The sequence below is a fragment of the Pinus tabuliformis genome, chromosome 2_2 (assembly GCF_031772625.1).
Source record: "Pinus tabuliformis cultivar Carrire ecotype Pingquan chromosome 2_2, CPIR1, whole genome shotgun sequence".
Lineage (NCBI taxonomy): Eukaryota > Viridiplantae > Streptophyta > Pinopsida > Pinales > Pinaceae > Pinus > Pinus tabuliformis.
Genome location: NC_142300.1, coordinates 87,808,605 through 87,824,288, shown reverse-complemented (window position 1 = coordinate 87,824,288; position 15,684 = coordinate 87,808,605). Strand labels below are relative to the sequence as shown.

The 15,684-nt window shown below is 38.2% G+C and overlaps 2 protein-coding genes across 6 annotated transcripts in view; both read left to right on the top strand.

The window, feature by feature from the left end:
* LOC149191562 (putative sugar phosphate/phosphate translocator At1g12500) overlaps positions 1-11,097 on the top strand; it is a 42,161-nt gene extending 31,064 nt beyond the window's left edge. Inside the window, exons 2-3 of one of the 5 annotated variants that reach the window (XM_089404336.1) lie at positions 9,595-9,710; positions 9,981-11,097. In XM_089404336.1, coding sequence (XP_089260462.1) covers positions 9,611-9,710; positions 9,981-10,645 — 765 coding nt within the window. In that variant the 5' untranslated portion in view covers positions 9,595-9,610 and the 3' untranslated portion in view covers positions 10,646-11,097. Of the gene's footprint in view, positions 1-9,594 lie in introns of all 5 variants that reach the window. The other 4 variants (XM_089404335.1, XM_089404334.1, XM_089404333.1 and 1 more) reach the window with 4 other exon arrangements.
* LOC149191563 (uncharacterized) lies at positions 282-1,019 on the top strand. The gene has a single exon (XM_089406695.1). It carries the CDS (start codon positions 282-284, stop codon positions 1,017-1,019), a length of 738 nt encoding a protein of 245 aa, XP_089262821.1.
* Positions 11,098-15,684: the final 4,587 nt, after the last annotated feature.

Here is a 15,684-nt window from a genome sequence, read left to right as displayed (position 1 = left end):
TGGACTGGTTGGAAGGGATTTCCAAATACGGTTCGTGAAAGGAAAGAATCAAGCTAGTGTTGTTGGTGAATGATCTATGGGATTATGTCAACACCTTGATCAAGGAACTGATTGATGCAACAACTTTGGCTTTGTATAACCTAGTTGATGTGAAGGCCAAGTTGATCATTCTTGATGGAGTCAAGGATCACTTGATACCTCACCTTATCGAAAAAGACATTGCATGGCACATGTGGGAAGCTCTGAAAGCATTGTTTCAGAACAAGAACAAAAATTGGAAGATGGTACTGAGAGAGAAGCTTAGGGACATCGAGGTGACAAGCTCAAAGAATGTGACTTCTTATCTTACAAGGATTTCACAAGTTTGTGATGAGCTTGCAGCTATAGGGGAGACAGTGGAAGAATTAGAGTTGGTGAGGACTGCAATGAAGGGCTTCTCAAAGCAGTGGAAGCCATTCATCAAAGGAGTAGTATCATGGGAGAAACTTCTAGATTGGAATAGGTTGTGGGATGATTTCATCCAGGAGGAACTTCGGGATGAGGATCTTCAACAAAAGAGTCCTAATGATGAGAATGTTTCCCTCGCTAGTAAGCTGAAAAAGGGAAAAGGGAAGTTCAACAATGGCAACAAGAAGAAGGACTTGAGCAAAGTGAAATGCTTTGCATGTGAAGAGTTTGGTCATTATGCGAGCAAGTGTTCGCATAAGAAGAAAGGAGGGAAAGAGAAGCAACTTGAGATGGTTGCTCCAACTACAGTCAACGAGGATGATTTCGCTAAGATATTCAACGAGGAATTTTCTCTTATCTCTCATTTCTCTGGGAGCACCATTTGTGAGGGTGCTTGGTTCCTAGATAACGAGGCCTTGAAGCATATGACAGGAACACAAGAAGTGTTTGAGAGCCTGACCGAGTGGGACTTTGATCTACATGTGAAGATTGGTGATAAGAGTCAGCATGCAGTCGAAGGAACCAAGATTGTACCATTCAGGATGGAGTCAGGTGGATTGTTGCAAGTCTAGGATGTACTTTGGGTACTGGAGCTCAAATGTAGCATGCTTTCAGTCTCAACAATTGAGGCAAAGGGGTTTGATGTTTTATTATAGAATGGAAAAGTGATGCTCAAGCCTAGTGGATCTAACTCTAGTCTAGAGGTGGTTCTTGGAGTTAGAGAGAATGGCTTATACAGGCTAAATGGCAAGCCTATTGACCAAGGAAAGAAGAAGGTTTCAGAGACTCAGAGGGAGTCAAGTTCTAGAGGGAGTTCGCTGATTCAGAGGGAGAGTTAGCAACCCCAAAAGAGTGCATCGTTAGAGAGAAGAAAGGAGACTTCCATATTTGACAAGAAGGAGCCATGGATTGGATTAAAGACCGATAAGGAAAAGAAGCAATAGGAGGTTTCTCAGAGCAAGGAAACTTCCAAGAAGGGTTCTGTTCTTGCAACAGGTTTTGCTTCTATGATGAAAGATGAAGCTTATGATGAATGTTGGAGAGAAGTCGTGGAAGAGGATTCTGTTCTTGTGTGCGAGACAAAGAGACTTCCAAGGAATGGAAGTACCTCCCTCGCTAAGAGGGAGTGTTCAAATTTGGTAGCATCGAGAGGCGCTCTCACATGCCCTTGGTGCTATAAGCTTGTGAAAGAGAAATGCTCATAAAATGTGATTTTATGAGTGTGTGGGATTTGCACCCAAGTTGTGGGTTTTGTACCCAAAGTGATAGGGTTATGTGCCCAAGGAAAACATTTAATATTGTAATTTAATGTTGAGTTTTCTAATGGGGGTTTCTTGAAGGACAAAGGGGCTTCCACGACAACTTAAGCACAAGTATAAATAAGAACCCAGTGGAGAGGCTTGAGGACAAGGAGCATGAGGGATTATTCTTCTTGTGAGGAGCAAGAGGCTAGAAGATATTAGAAAATCAGAAAAGCAGAAATATTTTCTTATAAAGATAATTACTCATGATTCTTTTATCTTTTAGTTCATCAAGCAATTACCAAAACAATAACACAAGGACAATAGATGTAGGCGGACAACCAAGGCAAAAACCCTTATCTAAGGGAAAACCCAATCAACAATTCTTCCTTCAATAGTTTCTCGAGATAATCCAAGACTCTAGACCCAGATAGAGACTTCCTCCACACCAAATTATCCCTCAATCCTTCTTGCAAATAATAGTCCTTCCAAAGCAACTTTGACCTAGCAGCATCAGCAGCAGCTTTGACCCAATAGCAGTGTCGACCCAACAATGGTAGCAGCAACAGCTTCGACCAAACTAGAAAAACTTCGATCTCTGTTGACGCACCTTAGAATTGAGTGAGAGTTGTCCCAAAATTTCGATCTTGAGGTCTTCTATCTCCTTCCAGAAACTCGCACTTCTTTCTAGCCCTTTACCAACTTTGCACTTTTCCAGCTTCCAGCTTTAGAAATCAAACTATGTGTGAGAGAGTGAGATGCTCCAAATGAATTCGATCTGTGTTGTATTTATAGCCTTCTAGGGAGGTCAAATTACTTGTCTTGAGGCCGACTTGATGTTCTTGAAGCTGACTTGGTGTGGAAGAGACTAAATTCATTTTTGACTAAAAAATAATTCTTTTACATGATTCGAAAGTCCAAGAAGGGTTTCTCTAATTGTACAATGACTTTAATGACTCAGAATAAATCCTAAGTCCTCAATGGGGACTTTGACCTAAAACATGATGACCCAAGCATGAAACCCATTCTTTAATAAGTGATAATAATAATAACAAAAATATTTTCTTCATTCTTTTGATTAAGTATATTTCAAATGCATTTATGAAGACCGAACCTAGTTACAAATTTCAACACTCCCTCTTAACTAGGGAGGTATTCATTAGTACAAGTACAAGGAAGATCTCAGAACACATGGACCATGAGGCTTTCAACTTCTCTAGGTACCATCAAACTTACTTACTAACCATCAACCCAGGGATCTAGGTGCGTATCCGAGGTCAGAGCTCCATGACCAATGCCACCCTCCCTACTTCGAGAACTAGACATCAACACAAAGTGTCGACGAGATGTCCTCCCAGGCAATGTATCACACAAAAAGCCTCAACTTCCCGATTATTGCAATCGGTAACAAATCCTCCCTGATCAAACAGATCGACAACAAATCTCTCCAATCAAACTGATCGACATGTGAAAACATGTTATCAAACTCCCGAGAGATTTACTTGTACAAACACAACCCCAATTAGTAAAAAACTTTCAAATGTACATAAATAGATACAAAACTTCGAGATCTTTCAGACAACTTGATGTTGCTTCTCAACTTTTCGTAGTAGGACTTAGAGCTTTCCCAATGAATCTTGACATAAGATTCCTCAATCATACAACTTCCTTTCCTACTTCTCATGAAGCAACATATTCCACAAATCGATCCGACTTTTCTTATCTTAGCAGCTCTTCAAAGTACATTCTCCAATTTCATCTATCAAGTTGTCCAGCATGACTATGATATGACCTCCCTCTCAACTAGGGAGATTTCTTTCATCCAAGCTCCCTCTCAAATTAGGGAGATTTCTTTCATTCAAGCTCCCTCTTAACTTGGGGAGTTCTACTTCTTTCTACGACATTGGAGAATCCCTCATGGCTTCCATTCTCCTCATCAAAGTTATCATGATATCATCATTCACATCACGCTTATCACATCAACTTTACTTTACGAACATCTTCACCATCCTGAAGATTGTGTACCTGCACAACTTAGATAGAAAGTACAACCAAATCTATAGAAGCATGATGTCAACACACAAGAGACATACACTTCAACTTCTTGCTAGGGTTTTTGTCATAAACCCTAGACTACTTCATCAAGACTTTGAGCATTTCATTACAACTTTCAATACATCCAGGGTTCAATGTTTCTTCTAGAGGTATGACATACCCTACTACATCATATAGCAAACCCTAGAAACAATTCAAACAAATATAGATTTACAATGTATCTAACAACTTTCAGAATTCATATGTTAGACTTCCTACTAGGATTTAGTGTGAGATCCCAATTTCATACATGAGATTTTAACAACCAAAACCAATCACATGTCAATTCAAAGTAACGACATGACTAGCTTCTACTAGGGTTTTTTGCAAACCCTAGATTTTCTCAAACAATCAAACATCCTTCATAGCTAAAATTTAGATTATCACATTGTCATCATATATCAGAGATTTGAACTTCTACTAAGGTTTAATTACAAGACCCTAGAATTCACAAATACTATCATCCTAGAGAATCAAACTTCGACTAGGGCTTTGTTCCAAACCCTAGGACTCATGACCATCAACAATTAGGTCAACCCATATATCTAGGATTCCATCAGCATGCACAAGCATATCGTAACATGTGTTAGTCAAACCCAACTACACAAATATCAATAAGAGTTAGACGTATAACAAACTTGATTAGATTAGGGTTGATTGGATAAAACACATACATGCCAAAGATTTCATTTCTATGACATTATAAGGGTCTTGTTTATACATCCTACCAAACCCTAATGATCTAGGGTTTAAATACAAAACATAACAAACCCTAAATTATCAACACTTCAAAAGTTTAGGTTTTCAGACATTACCATTCAACCTTAACAAGTTAGGGTTTCCATAACCATACCAAAACCCCAAACATGACTTCATCAGAACATCAACCATTTTCTTTCAACAATAACCCTAAGCAGGTTAGGGTTTCACACATAATCGTTGACATACCCTTAAGTTAGAGTTTTTTCTCACAATAAACCTTTCTAGGGTTCCACAAGAGTAATCAAAGATATGTGGATGGTAGATTTGTCTAAGGATGAATCAACCAATCAAGAATATTTAAGATTCAAGAGAGCTAGACAAAAAGATGTTAGTAATAGTTTATCAAGAATGAATATGGAGAGAGCAAAACTTGTAATTCAAAACATACCTCTTGTTTCTTAACAAACCTTGTAATTCCAATGCTTTGTTTTTGTGAGGCCTTCTTCCTTGAGTCTTCAACAAGTTTTCCTAAACAAGGAAAATAAGAGTAGAAATGTGATTAGTATTTAATGCAAACAAACCTAGATAAGTAAGGAAAACTAAAAATGAAAATGGTAATAGGATACTACTTAACTTTGGAGGCAGATGAGGACTCCCCTACAAGCTTGAGGGATACTTATAACCTTAAATAAAAAATGTTTTTCCAAAATATGTTAAACCTAAAAAACTAGAAATCAAAAAAAGAATTAAAGCTTAGGTCAAAGGACTTTAGTAGTGTAAGTCCCTTATATCCAATTCTTCGGGCTTAGTCTTCTTTGGAGATCCTTCTTCAACTACATTGGCTTGATCCCTGCTTCTCTTCTTGTTTTTCAGATTGTCAGGACAATCACTTCTATAGTGACTCATCTTGTGGCATTGGTAGCATTCTATCTTGGACATATCGACCTTTCTTCTTGGCCCTCTTGACTTCTTGGAGTGTCCTTTTTTGTGAGAAGCGTAGTATGCATTTGAGAACTTTTCTTCTTCGTTGTTGGATACTAAAGAAATTCTCATTTCTTCTTGGGTGCAAGCATTCCACAATTGTTCAAAGGTAGGAGCTTCTTTCCAGCTATTGAGACCTGAAGCAAAAGAACTCCATGTTGGTGGTAATCCCAATAGTGCAGTGATTACTGGCTCCTTCTCCGGTACTATTTCATCTATGGCTTGAAGTTCATCTCTAATCCTTGATATCCTTACAAAGAATGAAGCCACAATATCATCCTTTGTCATCTTTGTAGTCCTTAACTCATTCTTCAAACTTGCTACTTGACCAATATTTTTGATAGTGAATAATTTTGACAATGCTTCATACATTTCTTGAGCATGGTCTATATTGGAAATGTATGGGACAAGATTGTCCTTTATGCTCTCTACCATCAGTGTCATAGCCAATATTTCCAATTCTCTATACTTCACCTTGTCTGCATCACTGGATTCTTCGATAGGTTTCTTCACCTTTCCTTTGACCACATCCAAGACCTTGTTCTTTTCAAGAATGAGGTCAATCCTCTTCTTCCAAGACCTGAAGTTTGATGCTCCTTTTAATTTGTTTTCACTCTTTATTGTGTTAGACATTGTCCTTGAAGATAGTGAGCTTCTTTTCTTATAAGATCTCCTTATATGATCCCTAGATCAATCCTTTAGATTCCTTCTAGTAGATACTCAAGACTGCCTTTTTCCTCCTTCACCTTAGCTTTGATACCATGTTAGAAAATTAGAAAGGCAGAAATATTTTCTTATATAGATAATTACTTGTGATTCTTTTATCTTTATGTTCTTCTTTTATCTTTTAGTTCATCAAGCAATTACCAAAACAATAACACAAGGACAACAAATGTAGGCAGACAACCAGGGCAAAACCCCTATCTAGGGGAAAACCCAGTCAACAATTCTTCCTTCAATAGTTTCTTGAGATAATCCAAGACTCTAGACCCAGACAAAGACTTCCTCCACACCAAGTCAACCCTCAATCCTTCTTGCAAATGATAGTCCTTCCAAAGCAACTTCGACCTAGCAGCTTCAGTAGCAGCTTCGACTCAACAACAACAACAACAACAACTTTGACCAAACTAGAAAAACTTCGATATCCCTTGATACACCTCAGAACTGAGTGAGGGTTGTCCCAAAATTTCGATCTTGAGGTCTTCTATCTTCTTCCAGAAACTTGCACTTCTTTTCAGCTCCTTTTCTAGCCCTTTACCAACTTCACACTTTTCTAGCTTCCAGTTCTAGATATCGAACTGTGTGTTAATCCGAGTTAGATTAGAGTATGCCAAGAAGGTGCGAAGCAAAATTATAGTGGATTAGGGCTGATTGTATGCAATTTTTAATACTATGAATGATGGTTGAGTTCTAAGGTAGTGCACGAGAAAGAATGGACAGTCTGATTTGTGTTTAGGAATGTAGTATTTCTCCACAAGACCATGATTTTTGATCTGGATTGGATAATTATATTGTTTTTTAATCCATCTCAATGCATTTGGAGTGGAAAAAGTGGAGGAATTAGCTCACGGGACTATTTTTACTGGCGGGACCAAAATTGGAAAAAAGGGATCTGAAACCTTTTGGGAGTGTATTGAGGCATCAAACGACTCTTTTTGGGGGTAAAAATTTGCCGCTTTATCCTAGAACCTTTTCATTATGTTCTACACACAAATATCTTTCTAGTGTCAATCAGAGTTTGTATGCAAAAATTATGTCACTCAAAAGTTGACCTTCCTATTTTCACACCTATAGTTAGGGAGTATGTTGTGTCAGCTCCCATTATCCATGGAAAAAGGGGCTATTCACGTGTTTGTGATGTAAAATACTCGAGAATATTCTATATTGTAACTCTAGTTAATATTTGATGTAGTCAAACTTAACCACTAGTAGGCTATCGGGTTGTGTTATAACCGGGCCACTAGGAGGAAGAGGCATTCCATTCTTTTGAGAGCATTTTATTCCATAGCTGACAAAAGATAGTCATGAGAGATAGGAGGTAGAGCGCATAGAGAGGATTTGTGCATTGTAGCAGCCCACGGGCCATAGGCATTACTTCTTTGTACCTGCAACCATATTTCCAGACAAAGAAAGAGAGCGAAGCGACCTCACCTTCTTGGGTTTTCTTCTGAAAGGGTTTCCTAGAGGGCATATCTTATGTCTTATGTGTGTGTGAGCTCAAATGAATTCGAACTGCCTTGTATTTATAGCCTTCTAGGGAGGTTGAGTTACTTGTCTTGAGGCCGACTTGGTGTGGAGACTAAATTCAATTTTGTCTCAAAATTAATTCTTTTTACATGATTCGAAAGCCCAAGAAGGGTCTCTCTAAATGTACAATGACTTTAATGACTCAGAATAAATTCTAGAAGTCCTCAACGAGGACTTTGACTTAAAACATGATGACCCAAGCATGAAACCCATGCTTTAATAAGTCATAATAATAATAATAAAATATTTTCTTCGTTCTTTTGATTAAGTATATCTCAAATGCATTTATGAAGACCGAACCTAGTTATAAATTTCAACAAAAGAGACCTAGCCGCAAGAGAAAGATTGGGGGATGGTTGGCTGAGTTTAAGGTCTGTGGACAGACCGAGCTCTGTTTTAGGCTTTGTAAAGCTAGCTGCAGCCAAGAAGGAAGGGCCAAGGATTGGCTAAGGAGCTGCAGGGCTAGGACCAGGTCCCAAGGACTAAAGGAGGTCTGTTAGGGCAAGCCACAGAGGGATGTATCTCTATAGAGTGCTGTACCAGGAAGCCGCAGCCAGAAAAGGAGGGTTGAGGGCTACAGTAAAGACAAAAGAGCTGACCGCAAGGGAAAGCAGGGAGGCCAAGGGTGTAAGGGAGCAGGCCGAGGTCTGGTAATAGTTACAGCAGGCTGGCTGTGAAGAGAAAAGGAGAGCTATCTGATACAGGAGGGCCGAGTAAGCATACCATGGGCTATAGGAGGTAACTAAGGAACTGCCAGGTAAGCAGATTGCTCATTTGGGTGATTTATGGAGGGCTGGTAGAGCCCTAGTTTGCTACAACAGTGTTGTGAGGGTGCTGTAGGTGTCTATATTTGGGCAGAGAGGGCTTAGAGGACAAAGCCTTAGCCCTTGGTGTTATGTCAAAGTGTTTGACATTGTATTTGGGCATTTTCCAGGGATTGTAATATCCTTGGTACGGGAGCCCTGTGGATTATCTTTTTACTCGAATTATAAGAAATCAGTTGTGGGCATAAATTTTGTGTCTTGTGCATTGATCTAATTGCAGGTATATTCCGCTGTGCCAAAGTTTTTGAAGTTAGGCATTTTCTGTGCATTTGTGTTTTCTGTCTAAACATAGACCAGACCTGGGGTGCATGGGATTCTAACAGAAACATGTATCCAAGAAGGTATTATTACAATTTCAACAACATATTCAGATTCCAAAATGGCCATTATTTCATTGCTAAGATTTTTAGCTTGCTCTCTATCAATTAGCCCCCTGCTGTCAGATGCTAGAGGTCAATGGCACATTCTTTTGTCAACTGATCATTTTGGTGCCTTCTCATTTGAGCTTTTTATTCCTTGTGAATCTGTAAATGTAAAGCTCGGGTCTTTTAGGCATGGTCTAGTAGAACTGCTCTATTCCATCTTTACCTGTTGTTTCTTCTAAAGTCTGTGAAGTAACTTCATGTACTTTTTTTGTCTATTCATGTATTTCTTTTCTGCATCATTGTATTTGATGTCACAATCTTTTGGCATACTTCATTTCAAAGTTTTATCTGATTTTTTTACATTTGATTGCATGAAAAAATAGGCAGTTTTTTATAGAGTCCAAAATGCATGAAAACAGAGATAGAATATGTGGTTTACTTTTTTTTCTTTATTTAATTCCAGAGAAAAAAATGATATCTTTATTTCAGATGAAATACAATACAATCTGCACGTTCTGACTCACCCTAAAAGAGTCTCTGGACCTTGTTGACAGAGGGTTGCTTTCTGCATTATAGTCAGCCATTATGGCTCAAAATTCTACCGCAGTCGAACATGAAATGTTACATGTTTCTTCAAAAGTTATTAAACAAATGCTTGATCACATATTTTGTTTACTTATGCTAAAACAGCAGATTTTGATCCACAGCTATGGCCGAAACACAAACATGGACGAGGCGGGGCAGTAATCCAAAGCTTGAACAAGAAGTTATTGACATACCTCCAACTCCAACAGGAGAAGGAAAATATGGTGCATTTCCTGTGTCCCAGACTATTACAACAGCTCTCATTATTGCAGCTTGGTACTCTTCCAATATTGGTGTGCTATTGCTTAACAAATACCTACTTAGTTTTTTTGGATACAGATACCCAATATTCCTCACAATGTTGCACATGTGTGCCTGTTCATTTTATAGTTTTCTGGCAATTTCATGGTTAGAGATTGTACCGATGCAGTTCATTGTCTCCAGGAGACAGTTTCTTAAGATATTAGCACTGAGCTTTATTTTCTCCTTCTCAGTTGTTTGTGGCAATACCTCTCTGCGCTATTTGCCAGTCTCCTTCAATCAAGCTATTGGAGCAACAACTCCCTTCTTCACAGCAATATTTGCATTTATAATAACATGTAAGAGGGAGTCTTCTGTGGTTTATATGGCTTTGGTGCCTGTGGTATTTGGCATTGTTATTGCAAGCAACAGTGAGCCATTATTCCACCTTTTTGGCTTTTTGGTTTGCCTAGGATCAACTGCTGCCAGAGCATTGAAATCAGTTGTTCAGGGGCTCCTGCTTACCTCTGAGGCAGAGAAGCTTCACTCTATGAATTTGCTCATGTACATGGCACCAATTGCTGCGCTGTTATTGCTTCCTGTTACTCTTTTTGTGGAGGGTAATGTATTAGCTATTACTATTGAAAAAGCCAGAGAAAATACCTTTATCATATTCCTGCTGCTTGGAAACATGACCATGGCTTATCTTGTGAATTTAACCAACTTTCTTGTTACAAAACATACGAGTGCCCTCACGTTGCAGGTTTTAGGAAATGCCAAGGCTGCCGTTGCAGCTGTTATTTCCGTCCTAATCTTCAAAAACCCAGTAACTGTCATGGGCATGACAGGCTTTGTAATCACAATCATTGGTGTGATTTTATACAGCGAAGCAAAGAAGAGATTCAAGGCACCACATTAGTCTTTGTATTCCTTTTAATATTCTGTGACTTTGGCCCTATTGCATCAGTGTGTGTTCCTCTATTGAATTCTTGATAGAGTTCTAGTGAATGTTGCCAGATTATCATTTTGCAAGTCCAGAAAAGATCTGAAATCGATTTTGTCATCTGGTGGTAAATAAACTCCGAGCTCTACTATCTGTAGCAGGGAGAGCTATGGTGATTTTTTTCCAGATCAGAGACTATTTGATCAGCTGTTGAGGGCTGGTAAAAACAATTTACTGCAAGTCACGTCAAGCTCAACTTATGATCGGCCTCTGTATTCTTTTATTTTCATGTTTTCAACAGAGCAAAGGCTCTATTGCAATTTTTCTTCTCGATTATTATTATGGCTATCATTGCTTGGGGCCAGTGTTTCACAGTTTGGGACAGCTATAATGTTCTTTTTCTTGTTGGGTATGCTCTATTTCAGATTCATCTTGTATTTTTGTTGGGGTCCGCTCTCAAGAAAAAATGGGCATCCTTCTATAGAGTTTTTAATTTGAAAAAGAAGTTACCACTGTACTTGAAAAACTTAAATTTCTTAACATCTTCCACAAGTTAAGATCTTGGCTATTTGTACTTTCCTATAATCCCTGAAGTTAAAACTTAGCATTCCTGGTAAGTTTATTAGTTACAAATTGTAATAAATCCCCAAATGGTTATGCTCGGCTTGCAATATCGGAATTTATTCAACAAGTAGTAGCAACATCCCACTGAAAAAGTGATAAAGACAGCAATAGTTTAAATAACAAGTAGCAACATCCCGCTGAAAAAGTGATAAAGACAGCAATAGTTTAAATAACAAGTAGCAACATCCCACCTAAAGAGTGATAATGACAGCAGTAGTTTAAATAAACTCTGGATGGTAACTGATCCATTAAACCACAAACCCAAACAATTGATCGAAGGCCTTGACTATTTTTAATGCAAATAGAGAGAAGAATAAAAATAAAGTTGAATTGGCTATCTGTCGGATCCACTTGATGGTAGAAGTGTATACTGTACCTCAGCATCTGAGTGTAACATCAAAAGTTCAGCGCAAAGAAATTACTCATGCCCAAGTGGTGGTTCCGCAAGCACGATCATCAATTTGGAAAAAGATGAATTTGAGTACGTAAATTTTTAGTTTGTTAATTGGCATTTTTAAGATAGTTTGAAAGCAATAGATTCTACATATTTGTTTGCTAATAATAGGTTAAGTATATATTAAATTAACTTTTTTTAATAGAAAAGAAAAAAACAGAACATTGAAATTTTCAAACCATTAAATAAAATTAGAAAATGTGGTGTAAGTGTAACATTTAATTAATTACTGCGTATGTTAAAGGTCTTCTCTAATAGGTTCAGTATGATACCATCTACCATAGTTTAGTGAAGTGAATACGTTATTAACATGTTCAATGTTCAATTACCTGCTGCCTAGAAATTCTTAAAAAAAATGGAAGGAAAACTGAAATTTTAAATAAAGTTATAGAAAATGTGGCGTAACAATTAACATTCAAACAATACTTGGGTTAAAAGAGAACCCCATAATAGATCTAGTGGAATGCCATTTATTTAATTTATAAGAAATGCATGGGTAATAGTGAAACGAAAGTTATATCGATAGAATAACAATAACAACAGTTAATTTGGTTTTGACTAACTATCAAATTTAATTTGGAGTATATGGAACTGGAACTTCCAACATGCAGCTAAGTTCCTTTTAATACTTTATCATTAGTGGATGTTCATGTTCTAGAATAATAATACGTGAATCATGATTTTTTAAATAATTTTTCTACCTACGTTGTTTTATTGTTTATTTGTATACACTATATTTTATATTAATAATTATATATTGTATAGGGTGACGCAGCGTTTTCATATTCTATAATCTATAATGTCATAGGTTTATTAAAAACTAAATATTGAATTTGCAGCGTGCTGATAAAAGTGAGATGTCCCTGTTACCATATAAAAGGGAGAGAAATTGTGTGGGGGAGAGAGGATATCATTAGATTAAGTAGGGTTTGTTATGTTACTTATTGTTTATTTGTATACACTATATTTTATATTAATAATTATATATTGTATAGGGTGACGCAGCGTTTTCATATTCTATAATCTATAATGTTATAGGTTTATTAAAAACTAAATATTGAATTTGCAGCGTGTTGTTAAAAGTGAGATGTCCCTGTGTTTTTTTTTTTTTTGTTATCGTTAATATTATGCTATTTCTATTATTTACATTAACAAGAGAAAACAGTTACAGCCAAGAGTTCATGTCGCCAGAGGCCAAGGATGGCATTCTGGATTGATAGTGCTCACAAAAAACTACCCGCGCAGGGGCAACCTCATCGACACTGAACGCCCACGCAGGGGCAACACCATTGAGACCAAATACCCATGCAAGGGCACCATGACTGAGACGGGTTACCCACGCAGGGGCCTTAGACCTTTGGGGAACAGAAAAAGCAAAATTATCTATCCCACGCAGGGGCAAAAGAGAGAAAAGGAAGTTCTTCATCGATATCCCTCGCGAGGGCGTAGTCAAACACAGAACTACGTAATTATCAAGCCAAACAAAGACATTCACGACATACATTGAGCACTTGTGATAAGAGTAACAGTTCACAAAAAAACCTGAGCATTGTCTGAGGGCAGGAGCTTGATTGAGTGGACGCCTATTCGTCCGACTCTTCTTCATAAATCCAATACTCGCCTTCCGGGGGAGGTCCCCAATCAACCTTGGCCTTGCCTGAAGCAGACGCCGGTTGAGTCGATGGTGGAACGACCTCCGGCTCAGGTTGTACCTCTGCCCTTCCCTCAGCAGCCCTGGAGCTTTCAGCAAGATGAACTTGGGCGCGGGGTTGCTCCCCAACCTCCTCTTTCGGTTCCTCCAGGAATAGGACCGAGACATGAGCATTAATGTTAGAATTGCCCTGGGCGCTGCTGAAGGAGAATACCGCTGTTCCAAACGCAGGTAGCGGGGCAGAGCTCGAATCTGGAGTCCTGGCGTCCATAAACTGGTTCGACTGAATGGGGTGTGCTTCAGCCACTTGGTGGCACAGACAACGGCAGCAGCTTGAGGGTGGATTGGCAACCGGGGGGCGTGAAGTTCCACCTCTTCCAGAGCCTCGACGGCTAATGAGCCGCTGTCTTGGCCGAACCATGCTTTCCTTAATGTCCGATGAGCGTAACAGAGCAGGGGAGAAGGATATGGAGGGTGTGAAACCGCCTTCACCCACCCTTGCAGCCTTGTGTCCACCTCCAATTGCCGAAGGGAGCTCTTGAGCCTGAGCTCGGAGGACTGACGTCCAGAAACCCAATTCCCGAATTCGAACTTGATCCGATGCATAACATTCCATATTCTTATCATATTTATGCTGCGCTGGTCTGCCTCGATCCTGGTATGCCATAACTCCCCTCTGAAACAGTTAATGGAGCTCAGACCCGGCAATGAATTGCCGTCCTCTCGCGCCTCTGCTCTCACGCTTGCCATCCAGGGCGGCGGAGTGCAGTTAATAACCCTTCCATACTTGAGGCCGCCCATGGTTACCAGGTGGCGTACCCTCCTTCTCATTCGTGTCACCCGCATCCGGGTAAGTGAGATGTCCCTGTTACCATATAAAAGGGAGAGAAATTGTGTGGGGGAGAGAGGATATCATTAGATTAAGTAGGGTTTGTTATGTTACTTATAGTTATAAATTAATTGAGGTAATTTAGTTAGGGTTCAACAACACACAGAAAAGAACAACAAATGAATAATGGAAAACAAACTGACCAAGGTTAATTCACTAGTTTTTTAAGCAAGTAACCTAATACTTGAAAATAAAAAATAAGAGAAAAATAAGGAATTGACTTGAGAAATTGTCTTTGTAGGTGTTGAAGCTATTGGGTGAAAGATTAGTGGTGTGAGACAGTTTTGAGCATTGTTTCACTTGAATGAACTTGCACATGATGCTACACCTTTTCGCAAAACACTTTCCTTTATGCAATGTAATAAAACACCATAGATCTACCATAAAATAATGAAACAATGAAGTGTTGAATGGTGATTCAAAGAGTCATTAGAAATGTGATGCGTTCTTATTCTTCTTGCTTTAGAACATTTTTGAGGTAAAAGAGTTGAATTGTTCGAGGTGTAAGAGGGAAGAAAGCTAGTGGAGATGCTCTAGGACAAGACTAGGTCTGAAAGAAGAAACCAAATTGAAAGCAAGTGATTGTTGATGAGATGTTGGAGAATATCAATGTTTGATTTTTCAATACATGTAAGTTGTGACTTACCAAATTGCTTTGGAATAAAATTATACTTACAATCTTTTTTTACCATTTATTTGATGCGATGACCCATTAATTTATTGTTATTGTCCTGAAATTCAAGAGATAAAATCAATATGTTAGTCGCATATGCATTATTGAAAATAAGTAAAAAGTGATCATGATAAAACATTTAAAGTAGAAGCAAATTCTAATAAAAATTAGAAAGTACTTACAATAAACAAATAATGACATTGAAAAATATATTTAAAATTTTTTGGAAGGTTTCTTTAGTGTGCTTAAAAAGTCTATTATCAAAACACCATACAAAATGTTGTAATTGATCAACATGTTGAACTAAGTGAACCAAAAAAATGTGACTAAAATATCAATAAATATATTCTTCCATAAACAATAACATGATTTCAAATGAAAATTCATGATATTCTTAAGAGTAGCTACTATTATCTATACTTTAGTTGTAAGTATTTCTTAAAATTTGAAATGCATGATCATGGATTTGAAAGTAAATATTCTTTCATATTTTGTTTTGTAACCCAAAGGAGTTGATAATTGGGTCATTCTCGTACTTGTGTGACACGAAGCTGATTCTGGCAGCTACAACTATACCTCTAGGGGCCTATGACTTGTCCCTCTCCGTAGACCGGGTCACGACTAGGGGTTTGAACCTTTGATCTCTTGTTTTTGATGATTTCACATCACCTCGATCACCAATTGAGTTGCCCGTTGGGACTATTATTTCATAATCATTAACATT